The sequence below is a fragment of the Neovison vison genome, chromosome 4, assembly GCF_020171115.1.
Source record: "Neovison vison isolate M4711 chromosome 4, ASM_NN_V1, whole genome shotgun sequence".
Lineage (NCBI taxonomy): Eukaryota > Metazoa > Chordata > Mammalia > Carnivora > Mustelidae > Neogale > Neogale vison.
In genome coordinates, this window is record NC_058094.1 from 81,984,333 (window position 1) to 82,002,799 (window position 18,467).

General features: G+C 38.3%; 1 protein-coding gene across 3 annotated transcripts in view; it reads left to right on the forward strand.

Annotated features, from left to right (window-relative positions):
• ST18 (ST18 C2H2C-type zinc finger transcription factor) overlaps positions 1 to 17,579 on the forward strand; it is a 103,160-nt gene extending 85,581 nt beyond the window's left edge. For all 3 annotated transcript variants that reach the window (XM_044245608.1, XM_044245610.1, XM_044245609.1), the window contains 5 exons: positions 544 to 765; positions 6,426 to 6,514; positions 13,387 to 13,490; positions 14,643 to 14,786; positions 17,249 to 17,579. In XM_044245608.1, coding sequence (XP_044101543.1) covers positions 544 to 765; positions 6,426 to 6,514; positions 13,387 to 13,490; positions 14,643 to 14,786; positions 17,249 to 17,389 — 700 coding nt within the window. In that variant the 3' untranslated portion in view covers positions 17,390 to 17,579. The remainder of the gene's footprint in view (positions 1 to 543; positions 766 to 6,425; positions 6,515 to 13,386; positions 13,491 to 14,642; positions 14,787 to 17,248) is intronic.
• The last annotated feature ends 888 nt before the right edge of the window (positions 17,580 to 18,467 follow it).

Here is an 18,467-nt window from a genome sequence, read left to right on the forward strand (position 1 = left end):
TATCTTAAATTTCTTGCTCTACAACATTTCTCAATGCATTATTGAGACATTTAAAAACCAACATTCCAGCGCTATGGGCAATGCACTGCATAGTGTAGGGCAAATCGGTGAACATTTTATACGCGTGGTCTTTGGTTGGAGGCAGCACAGCAGAGCTTACGTGGTTGACTCTAGAGCTAAAAAGTGTGGGTGTGAACCTGACTCCACTTCTTGTAAACTGGGTGGCAACTTAATTAAGTTCTATCGGCCTCATTTTCTCTACCCGGAAAATGGGACAGTAACACTATGTTCAGTGGGTTTGCAGTGAGGATCACGGGAGATAATGCGTAAACCTTGCTTAGCTCAGCCCTGTGGACCACTATTTCTGGTAATACAGGGTAATACAGTGCTGTTTTGCTGGTATTTTAAAAAACTCTTTAATCCCACCACTTGCCATCTGTACTATATGGAATTGCCACTGTCTTCTTATTCACCTACTTACATCGCTTTGTGTGTGTTATCTAGTGTCTCCTAGGTGGTAATGACTCTTCTGTGTCTCTCTAGATGTCCTGTGATAGGGTGTGACGGCCAAGGTCACATATCAGGTAAATACACGTCCCACCGCACAGCTTCTGGCTGTCCCCTGGCTGCCAAGAGACAGAAGGAGAATCCTCTCAATGGGGGCCCCCTCTCCTGGAAACTGAACAAACAAGAGCTACCACACTGTCCCTTGCCAGGCTGCAATGGGCTGGGCCATGTAAATAATGTTTTTGTCACCCACAGAAGGTAACATTTGTTTTCTGCCTTTTGTTGTGTTGTTGTGTTGTGGTTGTGGTTGTGGTTGTGTTCACCTCAATGGCTTTGGGTTGAGGGAAGAATCCCTCCTTGAGTTCATTAATCATAGCACTTTAGATGGTGCAGCAAGACTTGCCAGAGAGGGGTTTGACTTCTTTGAAGAATGAAAAATGTTGTATCCTCTGTTTCTGAAAACTTACTACACAGTTGTTAAGTGCTGTAGAAACGGCATTTGTTTTTTGTGTTCTCAAATTTGCTTATGCTGCTATTTTTTAATGGTTTAGTCTTTTAATGGTTCACTTCAATTTCAAGTGGTGATATTTACTCTATTATGTAGTGTAATTGTAAACTTTCTCTTTACATATTTATGTCCCTCCCTCTTGTGAACTGGTTCAGTTTCAGGCCAAATTATAGTTATTTTGCTGCTGGGGAGATGTGACTCATCCCCAGCAGCTAGAAAGAGAATGACACAGTGACTACTAAGTATACGACAGGATGAGAGAGATTTAGAAAACCCTTTATAGTTTCACAATGACTTAATTCCTTTGTCACTGAGTGTCTTGGATTTCAATGGAGCCCTTTGTCAGGAACACTGATCTTAGTCCAGCTTTTTGGTTCACATTCTACTTAAAGAAAAGGCGCTAGCAGATTCAGTATCCACTTCTCCAATCAAGAAGAATCCTAGTCTACTGCTCCCTGCGTGTGATGTGGATTTAAAAACCCAGTGAAGCTTTAGTGAGCCTTGATGTTTTGCTTGTGAGCAGTCTGCAAACTGAGAAAAGCTGGGGCATTCTATATTTTATTTGGTTTTAAAGATACATATCAACGGTATCAGAAAATTAACCCTTCCAGGAATTGCTGTTTTAAGTGGATATACAGCCATATCTGCTTACCGAGAAAACCTACATGTTTAAGTGGTTTATTTTTTTATTTTCAAATGCATGGCCATATTCACAATAGCCCACATTGTTTTATTCTGAGTTTGAATCCTCATTTCATATTTGGGAGGGAGCGACAGTCACAAATCAAGTGTGCCTAATGGCATATTAACTGCGCAGTAGCTTGACTTTCTTATTGTGGACTCAGTAATATCCATGTTAACACTGATCATGAAATGTTAATGCTGTACTATGATGGGCACATCCCTCAGTCAGCAACAACAGGATTATCTTTAAAAATCATGAAGTTTTAATGATGACACTAAGGCTTGGTGAAGATAGGGAGCAACAGGGGCTCCCATTAGCAGTGGAAGAGTAATTGGTAGAGCCATTTCAGGAAGCAAAGTGACTTTAAGGAGTCCAGCTGAAAAAGGGCGAATGGACATACCTTGTAACCCAGATACTGAGCTGTTAGGCTGATGCCTCAGAGAGTCTCATGCACAATGGACCCCAGAGACATGTTTGAGAATGTCTGTGGTAGCATTGCTCTGTGAAGTCCAAACTGGGAACAACCCACGTACCCACAAAGTCAGGATGTGTCGCTGGGGATGGGGGGGTGCTGCCACATGGTGGTGACAATGAAGATGTGTTCTAAGTGGATTATAGAACACAATGCTGAGCAGAAAAATAATTGTTGAAGAATATGTGTGGCATGCTTCTGTTTCCAGAAAGTAAAAAACAGGTAACAATATTGCATTTAAAAAGCTAGGGTATCATCAACCTACAATTCAAGGCAATGGTTATGTCTGGGGGCAGGAGAGGCAATTGTTGAAGGCATGGGGAGGTTCAAACATCTTCAGGTTTGAAGGTAAAAGGTATTCACTTTGAGAGTATTCTTTAAACTGTAAATACACACTATGTATCTATGTACATATTACCTATTTCATAGTAAGAGAAAGAAAATTATGAGTTCAAAATTAGGCTTCAACATTAATGCCAAGATATTATTCTCTAGGGGCGCCTGGGTGGCTCAGTGGGTTAAGCCGCTGCCTTCGGCTCAGGTCATGATCTCAGAGTCCTGGGATCGGGTCCCGCATCGGGCTCTCTGCTCAGCGGGGAGCCTGCTTCCCTCTCTCTCTCTCTGCCTGCCTCTCTGCCTACTTGTGATTTCTCTCTGTCAAATAAATAAATAAATAAAAATCTAAAAAAAAAAAAGATATTATTCTCTAGGAGAAATGAAATAATTATGTGTAAAAACAAGGGAATAATTCAGACTTCACTCTTCTACACTAGAGAGTTCTCTTGCTACTTGGAAGAATTTAGAGACCGAATTCACTTTGGGGTATTCTCTTTAAGGTGGAATGCTTCTCTTTACTATATGTAGAATGTCATGAAATGATTTAATAAAGTGCCTAGCTTATAGCCTGGCACATAATGGTGTCTGACCCAGACAATTTTCTTTCCCTTTCATAAAAATTATTTTAACATATGTGTATATATGCAATAATTCATTAATAATTCATTAAAGTAGGAATGACTTATGCTGAAATAGCATGATTTAACCTATGAGACACTTTTATATATTCCGTATTTTGCCCCTCAAATCCCCAAGGTTGTTTGGTACTCTTTCCCATCCCTGACAATGGCGAACATCTATTCAGGGCACGCTCTGTTCCAGTAGAGAGCACTGTTCTAAGTACCTTAGGTGGTTTATTCCTTTAATCCTTTACAAAACCCTGTGAGCTACAGAGGTAGTACAATTATCCTCCATTGACAGAAGAGGACAAGCACAGGGAAGTTCAGGGATTGCCCTTGCACACAGCGTTAGTACAGCAGAGCCCCTGTTGTGAGCACTGTATCATCTCCATCCTTGGTGTTCAGGGGATCTTTTTGTGGGCCAGCCTCACAGTCTTTCCCCAGCCATTCTCTCTAAGGTGAATTTCGTAATTTTTCTCACTCTAACATGCACCAAAACAGGAATAATTACAAAACTCACCTTACAGGATGGTTGAGAACAATGTGATCCATGCATTTACATCAGCATATCTACAGACTATTTTAAAACCGTGCTTTAAGTCTTGCATGGCATACTTCTATTTTGAAAAACTGGCAGTCTGGGAAAACAAATGCTTTTATATAAAGAGACATAGACACACACACACTCACACACACAAACACACACACATACACAAGATGGATGTTTGTAACTTCAGACTAGAACATTTATGACAATTAGACCTCATTTAGTACTGTGCCATAAGTGTCATTATTTAGGGTTTTTTGAGTTTTTTTTTAATGTAAACAGTGATGTCCATGTAAACTGTATCATCAGAAATATCACTTTAACCAGGCAGATGAAGATACGGTTTAAAATTGCCATGGTATGTGATTAAATTGCAAATCGGTCAAAACCATAAAAGACATTTTTTCCTCCCTTTGCAATTCAGAGCCCAAATCTTGACAGAGACACCCCAATCAGCCTCTATCTTTTCTTAAGCAACAGTTTGAAGCCCCATGGAGGATGTGGTCATCCTCAAAAGGAAAAATGATCTTTTATCATTTTTTATCCCAATTTTTTTTTAATTTAAGATTTGTTTTCTACCCTGGAAGATGTAACTGCATTGGAAGATACAAACTATCAAGTGACATTGTGAAACCATACCCTCACTTTCATAACTTAACTATACCCTTAGGTTCTAAGTCACACAGCTGTGGACACTTCTTTAACTCTCCTCACCACTGTGTTACAACTGGACATTTATTGTCTTATTGTTGGAACAGAAATGATTGTTTAGAGGACAGAGTCAGGGATGTTCTCCTAAGCTATTAGTAGCCATTACCATTACATGACAAATGGACTTACTACAGGTCACTTTCTTTTAAAAGATTTTTTTGCTTTATTTGAGAGAAAGCAAGTTTGAGGGAAGGGGGGGGAGTGGGGAGCTGAGGAAGTGGGAGATGGAGAGAATTCCAAGCAAGCTCCCCACTGAGCGTAGAGCCCATGCAGGGCTTGATCCCACAGCCCTGAGACCATGACCTGAACTGAAATCAAAAGATGGATACTTAAGCAACTGAGTCACCTAGGCACCTCACTACAGGTCACTTTTAAAATCCACCTTACCAACTAAATATTAATCCTGTTCATGACCGTTTTCTGAGAACACAATACATGACATAAAATAAGACAGAATTATAAAAACTTTTCAGAAAAAGAAAAATATAATGAAGCTTATATAGGCCACATTGTACAGTGAGAATCTTACAAAGTGGGAAAATTGGGTTTATCGTTCTGTTTGTGTTTTTTCATTATTTTCTTCTCCTGTGTTAAATATTTCATAATTTATCAAGTTTTGGCAAACCACATATCCTTCTTTTTCTATGTAGTATTACATATCTATTATTTTTGGATTTCATATAATCTTCATATAGAATAACTTTGAACGTACTTTAAAATACATTCATAGAGCGCTTGGGTGACACAGTTGGTTAAGGGACCGACTCTTGGTTCAGGTCAGGTCATGATCCTCAGGGTCATGAGATCAGGCCCCAAATCTGGCTCCATGCTCAGAGGGGAGTCAGGTTAGGATACTCTCTCTTCCTCTCCCTCTGCCCCTCTCCCCACTGAAATAAATAAATAAATCTTGGGAAAAAAAACACACATTCATGTAGCAAACATTTATTAAGGGCCATGCTTTAGAAATATTTCTTTTCACTTTGACAAGTGTTGTAATGCTTGAATTGAAAATGATTATTTTGTACATGAATTGCAACCAAATATCTGTAGGAAAAAAATATTCTTAGTGGCTGATTGTGACCATTTTTAACATTATTTAATAATTGCATCTCCAAAAATACAACAAAATTGCAAAAGAATGAATGGTTACTTAAAACAACAAAATCATCTGATCATCTACTACAGCAAACAAATTTTGTTCAATGTTTCATTATAATTTTGGTGCAATTTAAATAAAACAGATGACATTAAAGAAAGGAAGCACAGCTGAAGAATACAGCAATTAAGGAAAAGATGTAAACCCCACTGCAGGACAATACACCGCCTGCAGGCAGTGCATTTGAATATATTTCTAGTGGTTCCTTTCATTCTCATTTCAGCATAGGCATTTTTTTTAATGAAAAGTAATGTTTAAAAAATTAAGAGTATAAAGTAGAAACGTTCTCCTGTCCAAACGGCATGTGATATACCAGTTTATTTTTATTATTTTGGGTTTAATTTGAGTCATTCTGTAAAGATCAGACTGTAGTACATAAAAGACAGGAAGAACTAGATCCTGCTTAATTATTCATGGAATATTGACTCATTTGGAACAATTCTTATTTGTAATATATATGTACTATTTTACATTTATAGAAAATAAAGTAACCATTCCTTAAAAAAGGTACTTGTATGAATGCAGAATAGTAACATTTTAACAAAATTATTTAAATGATAATATCAGTAATAGTTATTTGAATTTTGATTTAAAGGGCAAAAACAAAACATAATTACATTATCTGAGGGCCTTTTCCTTTGTGTTCATAGATATTATGTGTTATTTCTACAAAGAGACTGCAGATTATAATGTAATTAGTAGGCAAAGACTTAGTAAGTGATGAATACAAAATTTTAATTTTTGTAAGAAGTAATGTGTGTTTTTTTATTATGTTATGTTAGTCACCATACGTATGTCATTAGTTTTTGATGTAGTGACATGTGTTTAAAAAAAGGGGGGGTAATATGTATTTCACACACTGGTGCTATTTCTATTCTCACAGCTTATCTGGATGTCCTCTAAATGCACAAGCCATCAAAAAGGGCAAGGTCTCAGAAGAACTAATGACCATCAAGCTCAAAGCAACTGGCGGTAAGAGCACAGGGCTAGAAAGCTGCCATCCCCACCAAGGTCTCAGCTGTAGCTCTCCAAAGTTGTTTGCCTGCCAAATTATTCTCTATATGGAAAGTGTAATTTTAATATACAAGAAGGATGTTTTCCTTGAATCTCAACTAAAACTATAACTTCATCTAAAAAACTTCTTGAGTTTTTCTCTTTCCTTTTTCATTAAGTATCTCTAACACAAAAAATCAAGCATTACCATTGGAAGGACTTAGACACACCAGCTGAACTTTTGTCCTTCAGTCCTCAAAATCACACCTTTGCATGAGTGTGTGTGTGTGTGTGTGTGTGTTCCTGCTGTAAGCCTTCTATCATATTTCAAGAAATACAGTTTTTGGCATCTGTCTTTGAATCCTTAAGGTTTCTTGCATCCTTAAAATATTTTTATGATGAATCTGGATGATTTAAATTTATATCTGTATTTCCCTAGTGTCAATGCTTTATAGAAGTTAGTAATGCAGTTTCTGAGCTCTATCTTTGGATCCTCCAATTATTCTTTGATTCTTGAGTGCTTTTCCTAAGAGTTCTCATCAATGTCATCTCAGGCATGTGTTGTTTCCTTAGATCATCATTCTAAAGCATCTAGAAAGAATGGCAAAGCATTGTTTTGTTTTGGAGATTGATTTGATGATGTCTTTAAGGGGCACATAACTGGATTGGAGTAACTGTTTTTACCTTACTTCTTTGAAAGCATTTCCCAATCTTTTTAATTTGCTATGATTTTTAACAAAGAAGATATGCAGTATCTGAGGGAGAGAAGCACTTTTGAGCCTCCTACAACTTCCCTTCTGAGGTTTTCATCTGCTGTCAGATGCATTATCCTAAGTGGCCTCTTGGGGACCTGCTCTCCCTCTTGGAGCCGCCACTAAGAGGTGAAGGGGATCAATTTGCCTGCAGAGAAGGAATAAAAGAACTGGAGGTTAGAGATTATGTTGGACATTCTTTCCAACACTTAGATGCTCAGTAAAAGTGATTTCTCCAGATGTTTTTCATTGTTCCTCGGAAATTCCCCACTTCTCAACTGCCTCTTAGCACATTTTCTATGAAACTGGCACAATTTTATGTGTGTGTGTGTGTGTATACATATACATTTTTTTAATTTATATGTCACCTCCTTTCAAGCAATAGTTAAATTATGGGGAGTGCAATGCTACATTAAGAAAAAGCTAGTTAGAAATTAATTTTTTAAAAAATGAGACAAAAGGAGATCAAAGATAAGAAAGCAAAGTGGGACAAGCCTGAGGGTAATAACCGGAATGTGTGAAGCAAGCCTTTTTGCAGTGGTTAAAAAGGGATCTCAGATTTGACTTTCAGCTCTTTAAACCCCAAAGCAAAAGGAGAGTATAATCACTATAAGAATCACACAGTCAGCAAGTAAATTGAAAGCAAAGCTTTCTCTGGAAGTGAGTGCATGAAAGTATTTCCTATGAGTCTTCATTATAAGAACACCAGCAATACCTGTAACAGTAAATATAATAGAAATCACAGGCTCTTCCTAATAAAGATAAGAACAAGACAGTAAGCTATTGGCATTGCAACAAATTATAGTAAAGCTTTGCAGAGTGCCAGTGAGATGTGGGCCAGGTACACACAGCTCCACTGGGCTGTTCAAACCCCCTAGTAGATGGTTATAGTAGCCTCAGAGCAGATGGACTGCACATACCTTCTTTGAAGGGTGCTTTTTATTTTTTTTATTACTTTTAAAATTTTTAATTAACATATATTGTATTATTAGCCCCGGGGATGCAGGTCTGTGAATCACCAGGTTTACACACTTCACAGCACTCACTATAGCACATACCTTTCCCAATGTCCATAACCCAACCACCCTCTCTCTACTCACCTCCCCCCAGTGACCTTCAGTTTGTTTTGTGAGATTAAGAGTCTCTTCTTGTTTGTCTCCCTCCTGATCCCATCTTGTTTCATTTATTCCTTTCCTACTCCCCAAACCCCCCACATTGCCTCTCAACTCCCTCATTTCAGGGAGATCATATGATAATTATCTCTCTCTGACTGACTTGTTTCACTAAGCATAATACCCTATAGTTCCATCCACATCGTCACAAATGACAAGATATCATTTCTTTTGATGGCTGCATAGTATTCCATTGTGTATATTTATACCACATCTTCTTTATCCATTCATCTGTTAATGGACATCTAGGTTCTTTCCATAGTTTGGCTATTGTGGACATTGCTGCTATAAACATTCGGGTGCACGTGCCCTGAAGGGTGCTTTTTAAATTGAGTGTCTTCAGCGGAACTTTCAAAGGATGTGAAGCAGCAGAAAGATGGCTGGAACACATTGACAAGTGTCTGATGTGCATTTATTCTAAATGGGCCAGGAAACTGGAAAATTTACACATTTTCATAATCTAAAAAGCTAGGGACTGATGCTTTTCTGAAGCCTGAGAACCCACAATGACTTGTGTGTGAAGAAAAATCCACCTGAGTTCAAGTCAGTGGTCAGTGGAGGGTCAGGGAGAACCTAAAGTTATTTGAGCCCTTCTCCATACTCCCCTACCTTAAAGCTTGGACACAGCCATGGTTCCCTAGATGACTTATAAAACAGGTGTAACCCAAAATTCCCCAGGTCCTAAAAAGAAATCAAATTGCAATAATGTACAAAGTGCATATGACTTTAAACTTCTTGTTGTTCTATATTAAATTAAAATAGATACAAATCATTCAGGCAGTTGTTCAGATTACCTAACATGTTAGGAGAATTTTACCTACAAACCAATTAAAACATGGGACGTCAACACCAAAAATATTTATGTTTATTTTAGAAGAATTGATCTTTAGTTCTCCTTGCTATAATTAAATTGCCATGCTAATTTTTTAAAGACCATTACTGGTCCTTGATAATAAAATTAGAACATCTGTACATGAATAAATCCTTGCCTTTCTGTTCTGAGACAAATAAAAGTTATAATGGTTGACCTATGTATGTGTTCTTATATTTAGCATGTGGCGAATAACCATGCTTTATTATTGTGATACATTATTCTTTTCTGGATAAAACTTTATCTAACAACTTAAAGCCCCTTATAAATTGAGCATATCTGCTATATACAAGTGTTTACATCCCTTATTCATTTATACAGAATATAAAGTATTATTATAAATTATGTAATCCTTAATTATGTATATTAGGCATAGATTTGTACCAAGTAAAGAAAGCATATTCTTTTGCTTTTAAACAGGCTTACCTATAAGGAAACACTGAAATAGTTCCACTAAAATATTTAGCAGAAAGTTTATATGGTTTCGGTGGTCAACAATATATGGCTAGTCTAACCCAGCCCTCTATTTCTACTCTCTATTCTGTTGTGTGTATATCCATCAAGGAACATCAGTGCAAATATTTAACTGAAAATTTCAAAGCAGATTAAATATCCATGCGTAAAGGTAGCATTAAAATGATTAAGAGATCATATTCTGGAACCAGAGAGCTTGCATTTTGAATCCTAGCTCTACTGCTTACTATTTAACCTATTCAAAATCTGCGGCATCCTCTCAGTTCCTCTCAGGAGCAGAGCCTCTTAAAGACTGTGTATGGAGAGGAGGTTGACAGATAAATAATCAATAGAAATAGATAAGGTAATGTATCCATGGAAAAAGTGACAAAGAGATTGGCTAAAATACCTACCTTCCTCTCGAAATTAAAAAAAAAAAATCCCCCCAAATTCCAGAAATCATTACGAAAACATTAGTTCATTTACCCGTTAATTGCCTGAGGATTTATGGAGTGCCTCTTCTGTGCTGGATCCCATCACAATGTTCCTTGTTTGAGGTCTCATCTCATGATCATACCTTCCCCATAGGCTTTTGTTCTTAGGCATCTTTCAAATGGCCCCATCTTCGTCAAGAGGCTTGAGTGTCCTCACTGCATTGGATGCCAGGGGAATATAATCCTAACTAGAGCTCAGTACAAAGAATCTGGGCTCACAGAGTCTTCTCACAAATATCTGTGACTTCACAGCCAAAATTAAACTCTTGATTTTCCTGCTGGAAGCTTCTGCTCCCCTAGGCTCCCTCATCCCTGGAATGCCACTCGTTGCCCAGCTGCTCAAGCAGAAACAGATAGTCTTCCTTGATTCCTCCGTTCTCTTATCTCCTTCCTCCCATTCATCACAAGTGCTGGTGAATCCCACCTACAAGTTTTATGTTGAGTCCACGTCTATTACACTTACTACTACTTCCACGGGACAAAGAACCATCAGATGAGCCAGGATCCCAGTGATAATCTTCTAACTGGTCTTCTGGTTTCTGTTCTCTCTCCCTGTCACCCCATTCCCTACTCAGATCTGAGTTATGCCTTCACAAAGCCAACCAGATCCCATCAACTACCCTGCTTAAAATTCTTCACTGGCTCCCATTGCATAAGGAATAAACCCAAGCTCTTTGTGAGGTCTCCCAGGACCTGTTTCTTCACTCACGAGGGCCTTCTTATAGTCCCGGAAGCAAAATATCCATTCCCTTCCCACCCCAGGCCTCTGTGCTTTCTAGTCCCTCCCCTGGGAGGCTCATCCCAACCTAATCCCAAGCTTTTCATGTGCCTGTTTTTTACTGTATCAGTAAACTCTCAGATTAAAAGAGGCTTCCCCAGCGCCCTGCTTGTTTCCTTCATAGTTCTTCATATTTTATCAGTTGCTTCCTTGCTTATTGTCTGCCTCACCAGATACTTTGTAAGAAAATGCTATCTTCTGAAGTGGAATTTTATTGAGAAGAGACAAAAAGGAAAAACCATTGGCAAAAAAATATAGCAATAGAAATTTTCATTTGCTCAAACCAGAAAAATTTTAAGTGCTGATAGCACTCAAAATACCTGTTTAATGGATCATCTACGCTCCCTGGTGTTGTCAAAAACAAGTATTTCAATCCTACTCATCTGAGAAATAAAGATCCTGTACTTGGATACCAACTGGTAAAACTTGGTGCTCAGAAACCAGTGAAATTCCCCAGACACAGTCAGCCAGTTCAGAATAAACCCTGAATAAATCCTGAATAAAATCCAGAATAAAACCATTAGTGTGGTCCTGGGTGATTGTTTATTGTTCTCTTAGAAGCTGTGTCACACTGTTGACTCATATTCAAATTGGTCTAGGTACTAAAATACCCAGATCTTAGTTGTTGGTTTGCTTTTCTTCTTTATTGAATCTCAGAGCCCCATATTAGATCAATCTTATGGTATAGTCTCTTCATTGGTGCATGCATAACCCACTTTTATTTAGATGGTTAGTAACTTATAACAAAGCAGTAAGGACCCACAAAACAGCCACCTGTTTTTATCAAGCTTTATGTAAATAGAGCTCACAGTTTTCTTAATATGTTATTGGTAAGAGTCATTCATGTTGTTTTGGCGGGCATGCAGTGTGTTTCCAGGCTGGGCTTTTGTAAATGTGTTGTGTTCATCTAATGCATGCCTCCTCTTGTGCACCTGCAGTCATTTGTCTCAGGTGTGTACCTAGGGATGGAATTGCTGGGTCACAGAGCACGTGAAGTTTACTTTCAGGGGACAATGAACTGTTGTCCAGAGTAGTAACCCCAGGGCAGTGTAAGAGTCTAGAACTCTTTCAAACAAGTTGTCAGTTTTCTCATCCTTGCTCTCGTGAATTCAATCTTATTAAATCTAAATGCAGTTTATGGGGCGCCTGGATGGCTCAGTGGGTTAAAGCTTCTGCCTTCGGCTCAGGTCGTGATCCCAGAGTCTTGGCATCGAGCCCCGCATCGGGATCTCTGCTCAGCAGGGAGCCTGCTTCCTCCTCTCTCTCTCTGCCTGCCTCTCTGCCTACTTGTGATCTCTGTCTGTCAAATAAATAAATAAAATATTAAATAAAAATAAAATAAATGCAGAAGTTTACATTTATCCATCTTAATTGTCATCATCTCTTTGGTGCAGATTCACTCACCTCATGTCCTGCTTCTGTCCTTTTTAATATGACCTTCCATTCTGAACTTAAAAAAAAAAAATACTTAAAATGCATTCATATTCCTTCTATAAAATAGTGATGAGAAATAACTCCCACTCATTGAGAACCTACTATTCATTCAGCACTTTATAATTTATTGCACTAATTCTTATAACATAGATTTTATGCTTATTTTATTGAAGAAGAAACTGGGGCACAAAGAAATTATGTAAGTTGTCAGGTTCAAGAGCAAGAGTCAGGGCCAGCATTCGAATTCCAAAGCCCATGTTCCTTCTCCTAGATTGCATTGCTCCTTATCCAGCGCTACATAAGGAACCCAAATTTTGTGACCCTGGACTCTAAGCCCCCTGCCAACACCCCAGCTCTGCCTCCAGTGATGATTCATAAGGTCCCACACAGGTAATAAATATACAACTAGTCAGCATAATTGGTGTCATAACTGTTCTTACAACACGGTGTACAAGAGGATGCATGGGCTATGGAATTCATTCCTAGCTCTGCTGTTACTCTGGACACAGGCAGGTTATGCAGCCTCTGTCGTGATGAGTGTGGCTGCATTTAGCCTCTCTAGACTCAGTGTCTTCACATGTGAAAAAGGTATAATGGAACATGCCCCATAACGTGCAGTGAAGTTTAAATCAGAAATTATCTGCAGACATGTGTAGCAACATACTTGGAACATAACAATGCTACATTAAATGTTATTACTTTTCTACTCCTTTTTCTTACAAAAGGACTCTTTAACCCACTTTTTTAGAATCTTGGATATAGATTTGGGTAAAAATTCAACATTTCAAATTAAAGTCCAATTTTCACTTAGCAAAGCACAAATTTAAACATAAAATGACTCATATTGTCACTGTCTAATATTTTCTGTTTAAACTCAGATAGTCTGACTTTTTGTAGGTTTAGAGAGTGATGAAGAAATTAGGCATTTGGATGAAGAAATAAAGGAATTGAATGAATCCAACCTTAAAATTGAAGCAGATATGATGAAACTTCAGACGCAGGTAAAAACAACAATAACACAACAGAAAAGCTATTAGTTATCTTTAAAGTGATCACAATCAATAGCGGAGGCAAAACATAAAACTGTTAAGCGTTGTGTAAAAAAATAAACTGATATCTTACAATGAATACATTGACCATGTCTCGATGACACCATTGCATGGCTAGGTAGATCACCCTGGGCCATCATTGATTATCTGCAGGCAAAGCTACTCCTGTTTTTGCCTTGGGTGTCTTAAAGGCTTTAGAAGCAAATAAAGCCAATCATCCTTTAACTTGAGTCCTGCAGAGCACATCGTGTTTTAGAAAAACTGTCAGCAGAAGATGTAAGAGTAGTTAATATTATTCAAAATTCAAATAAACAGATCAACTTTTCACATTTGAATTTTCTAGAACATCTCTGAATGTGTTATTTGTTAGAAACAGTTTTTTTTTGAGATTTTTCTGGAGACACTGTTTACCGAAAAATCCAAGCAATTTCTCAATTCTGTATTCTTCTATGTAACATCTGACCCATCCTCTGACTAGATTTATCCAAATGGAAATTTTTTTTTATATTTTATTTTGAGCCAATGGTTAACCCAATCATATTTGACCTATATTAAGACTTACATCTTAAGAGACTTGTATTGGTAGCTGTGTTGAAGACAGACCAAGAAGAGATATCATGGGGCAAAGCCAGGCATAGGACCACCCATGAGAAAGCAGTTACAGTCACTCCAGGGGCTTGGACCCAGGGGCCATCAGTGCAGGTGAGGACAGTCTCCATCTTGAATATTGGTAAGGACTATGAGAAAAAGAGAGCTTTCAGGCCTGAGCAGTGTTCAAGTTGGGAAAATGAGGACTATGTGTGGAGCAGGTTTGGGGAAAGTAGCAAAGGCTCACTCTTGAACATACTAAACTTGAGATAGTCACCACGTAGCCATGTGGAAATGTGGAATTTGCAACTCATAGGAAGTCTGGGCTAAAGATGTAAACTTGGGAATGTGATTCCAAAACTTAAAGCAATATGAGGGGTTGCGGTTTTATGAGAAGTTGTGGAGGAGTACGCATTCCTTGGCAGTCAGGTTCAGCGGATGCCTTTCCTTCAGAGAGAAACCTCTTGCCCTCCTCCAAATCCAGCCGCTCACATTCCCAAGTTACTTCCTTTTCAGATCACATCTATGGAGAGCAACCTAAAGACAATAGAGGAGGAGAACAAGCTCATAGAGCAGAACAACGAGAGCCTGCTGAAGGAGCTGGCGGGCCTGAGTCAAGCTCTCATCTCAAGCCTTGCGGACATTCAGCTTCCACAGATGGTAAGTCCAAGGCAGGACCTTGGCTTGCTCGGTTGCAGCGCCCTTGCGCACTCACCAGGAGGGCCACCCATCAGCAGCCACACAGGTAGTGCGCATGCTCTATCGCGTCTGACGGGCAACCCCCTCCCTCACCGGGACCGTGACAGACACATACACTAAGTTACATGAAAGCCAATGGTTTTTGAAATTGCAGGAATCATTCAAAGGTGAGGGTTTATTCAAAACTTGCTTTATGGGCGCCTGGGTGGCTCAGTGGGTTAAGCCGCTGCCTTCAGCTCAGGTCATGATCTCGGGGTCCTGGAATCGAGTCCCGCATCGGGCTCCCTGTTTGGCGGGGAGCCTGCTTCCTCCTCTCTCTCTCTCTCTCTCTCTCTGCCTGCCTCTCTGCCTACTTGTGATCTCTGTCTGTCAAATAAATGAATAAAATGTTAAAAAAAAATTTAAAAAAAATTAAAAAAAAAAAACTTGCTTTATAATGTAATACGAAGGTTGGAGGCCCAAGCTCCCTCATAAAAGTTTATTTCTAAATAGAGAACTTAGAAGACTTACAGCCATTCATACCATCCACTCTTGCTCAAGAACCGAAAAAAAAAAAAAAAAGAAAGAAAGAAAAAAAAAAAGAAAAAGAAATGTTTTTAATTTGGCATTAAGTAGGAAGAACATATTCATGTTCTCATATGGAATAAAAAGTGAGCAAGTTATCCTTATTTTCAAAATCTAAACATATATTTGAGTTTTGGCAACTATTTAAAATTCATAGATAATTAGTTCCTGTCACATTTTCATAAATATTAAAAACATTTGGAAGAGAGGCTGCATTGTTGAATGCTTTTAATTTCCTTAATGCTTAGAGCAAGTTCTTTAGAGCTGCAAATTTTATATATAGTATTTATATATAAAGATATATAAAGAAGCAGCAATTTCATGAAAAAATATGATTGGTTTACCTGAAAGCAATAAATCCCTCAGTTTACCCAGTTTTGCAGCATGGAACCCTCATCTTACCCAATTCCAAACGTGTCTCTTGACAATTAAAAAAAATCAATAACAAAGGAAAATAAATTATTATTTTATGGCCAGTACTAAGGTAAATTTTAGATATTATTGTAATATTATTTATGAACATTTGTCTAATTCATACTTGAAATTTGTATTCATTACTATGTTTTCCTTCACAAATGCCATAAAAATAATCATTACCATACAAGAGAAACTGTACCTTGTAGAGCTATATGCAAGGCAGCCTAGTGATGATTTTTAAGGCTGATTACACTAAATATTCACACAGACACCCAACATTCAGCTTTGGCCTCCCATTCTGTAGTTGAGGAAATCAAAGTTCAGAGATCATGTAATTTGATCCAGGCTCCAAAGCCAGATGAGCCAGGCTTTACTGTGTGGACTTTATCCACTCTGCTGCCTGGGTCCTGGTCCAGTTACAAAGTCTCCAAGAAACCCATGACACAGCAAGGGCAGAAACTGCAAAGGAACAGAAAACCATGGTTAGACAATACTCATAATTCAGATCAATATCTTGCTAAGCACAGCAAGATAATCTTCAGAATTACCAAGCCTACCTTCTAAATAACAGCAATAATGATAACAACCTTTATTGCTCTAGTATTTAGACCTTTGAAAAATCCTTTCTTCCAAGCATTTCATGAAGCAAGTAAAGCTCATTCACATGTTTTCCAAAAGGTGGGAAAATGGAGGCACCCAGAAATGGTTAGTAGCATGCGCTCTGTGTCTTGCACTTCCCTTCAGGCACACGTGCAATTTACATGGATCAAGTGACCACTCTCTGAAGCACCACATTAGACAAACAAGCTACTAAAACATACAAAAAGAATAAGAGATAAGCAGAACTTGGTGAATCTGATGTGCTACCTGAGCAGAGATAGAAAAATGGAAGGATATATTACAATGATGCCACAAGGGGAAAATAGCCAAAAAGGTGCCTGAGGATGAAAAAAGAAAAAAATTTCCACCTCGTTAGTGAGCAACTTGCTCAGATCTTAAGTGCCTTTAATTCCAGCCCAGTGCTGTCAAAGGAACCACCTGGTTCAAGCAAAGTCTTCCTCCATAGCCTCTCCAACATTCCCCTTGTGCAGACAGGAGGTCTGTGATGCTGGGCATGTGCAACTGAAGCTGAGGCAGCCTCCCCCAAAGAAGCAGTGCAGCTCTGAGGGGTCCAGCTCAGTAGCCAGGTATCTATATGACACAGCTCCAAACTGACCGCAAAATATTGACAATCACAGCAAGTCTATCAATGGAGTAAAGAGTGAACAGTTGAATCCCAACATACTCAGTGTCTCTCCATCTCCTCAAACTCCAGCAGCCATATGGATTCTTCCCTTCCCTGTAAGCCCCTGGAGTCACTGATACTCTTCGTGTTACTAGGTCCTCCTTTTGTCCCAGTCTGAGTGACTCTGATTGGTTCAATGTATTTTGTCTTCATTTAGGGGCCTATCAGTGAGCAGAATTTTGAAGCATATGTAAATACACTCACAGACATGTACAGCAATCTGGAACGGGACTATTCCCCGGAATGCAAAGCTCTGCTGGAAAGTATCAAACAGGCAGTGAAGGGCATCCATGTGTAGGACCACAGCGCTGCCAGGCAACAGAAATTACAAACAGCAGTAACACAGACGGATCTGGAAGGGACTCCTGTGCTGCTAAGGCACATAGGTTGCCGTACTGCATTTACAATTGCAACATTGCACTAATTTTTCCCCCCAGCTGACATAAAAAGGAAAGAAAAACTATGATAGACTCTTTGGATTAAAAGCGATGCAGTCAAATATCAGATCTTATTTATTTTCATATGTTTTAATTTTATTTCTTCATTGCACTCTTTTGGATTTTTTTTTGTAAAGTATATGTAAAATAAATGTGACATTTTTATATTTTATTTATTTCTAATCAAAGAGTTTTTTATCTTTTAACTGCATTTTGAAGTCTGCCATATTTTTACAAGTGTGTTTATTAATTTATTTTCCAATAGAATTTAAATAGAAATGCTATTCTCAAATCACACACCTTGCTGGGTTTAAATGAGAAAACAAAAAAAGTAAGAAGGAAATCCTTGTCTAAGGACTGCACTATGGTCCGGTTTGATTTTTATTGCACATTTCTTTTCCTCCCTTTTACTGGCTTTTGTATTTGTAAATGAGCTTGCCGTGAGGTGCGGGAAGAAATAAGAAGATAAATGGCGCCCACTAGTGGGAAATGCGCACTCACAGTAGCACAGTGTACTGGAAAAACAGCCTGTTCAGAATTTGTTAGCAATAATTAAATATAGCAATCAGCAAAGTATTCGACTTGGCTGTACGGTTTTAGTTAATATGAATTATTTATTTGACATGTTTTAAAGAAACATAAGCTTTTTTAGTGATGCAGATTTGTCTGTTTGTTTTTCAAGTCATATCAGATAGTTGGCAACTCTTATCCCAAGATGAGAAATAAGACTTGATGTGACCAGCCAGGCTTTCCTGCCATATGTTGGTACAATATACAAGTGACAATATTGATGTAGATTTGTACTTAGCAAATACAAACACATCCAAATGGAAAATTTTGTAGATACCATATCCCCTGAAATAGCATTTATCTTACTGGGTGGACTGGAAAGGAACAGGAAATATAGTAACACATGAAAAATACATTACTCTGATCCAA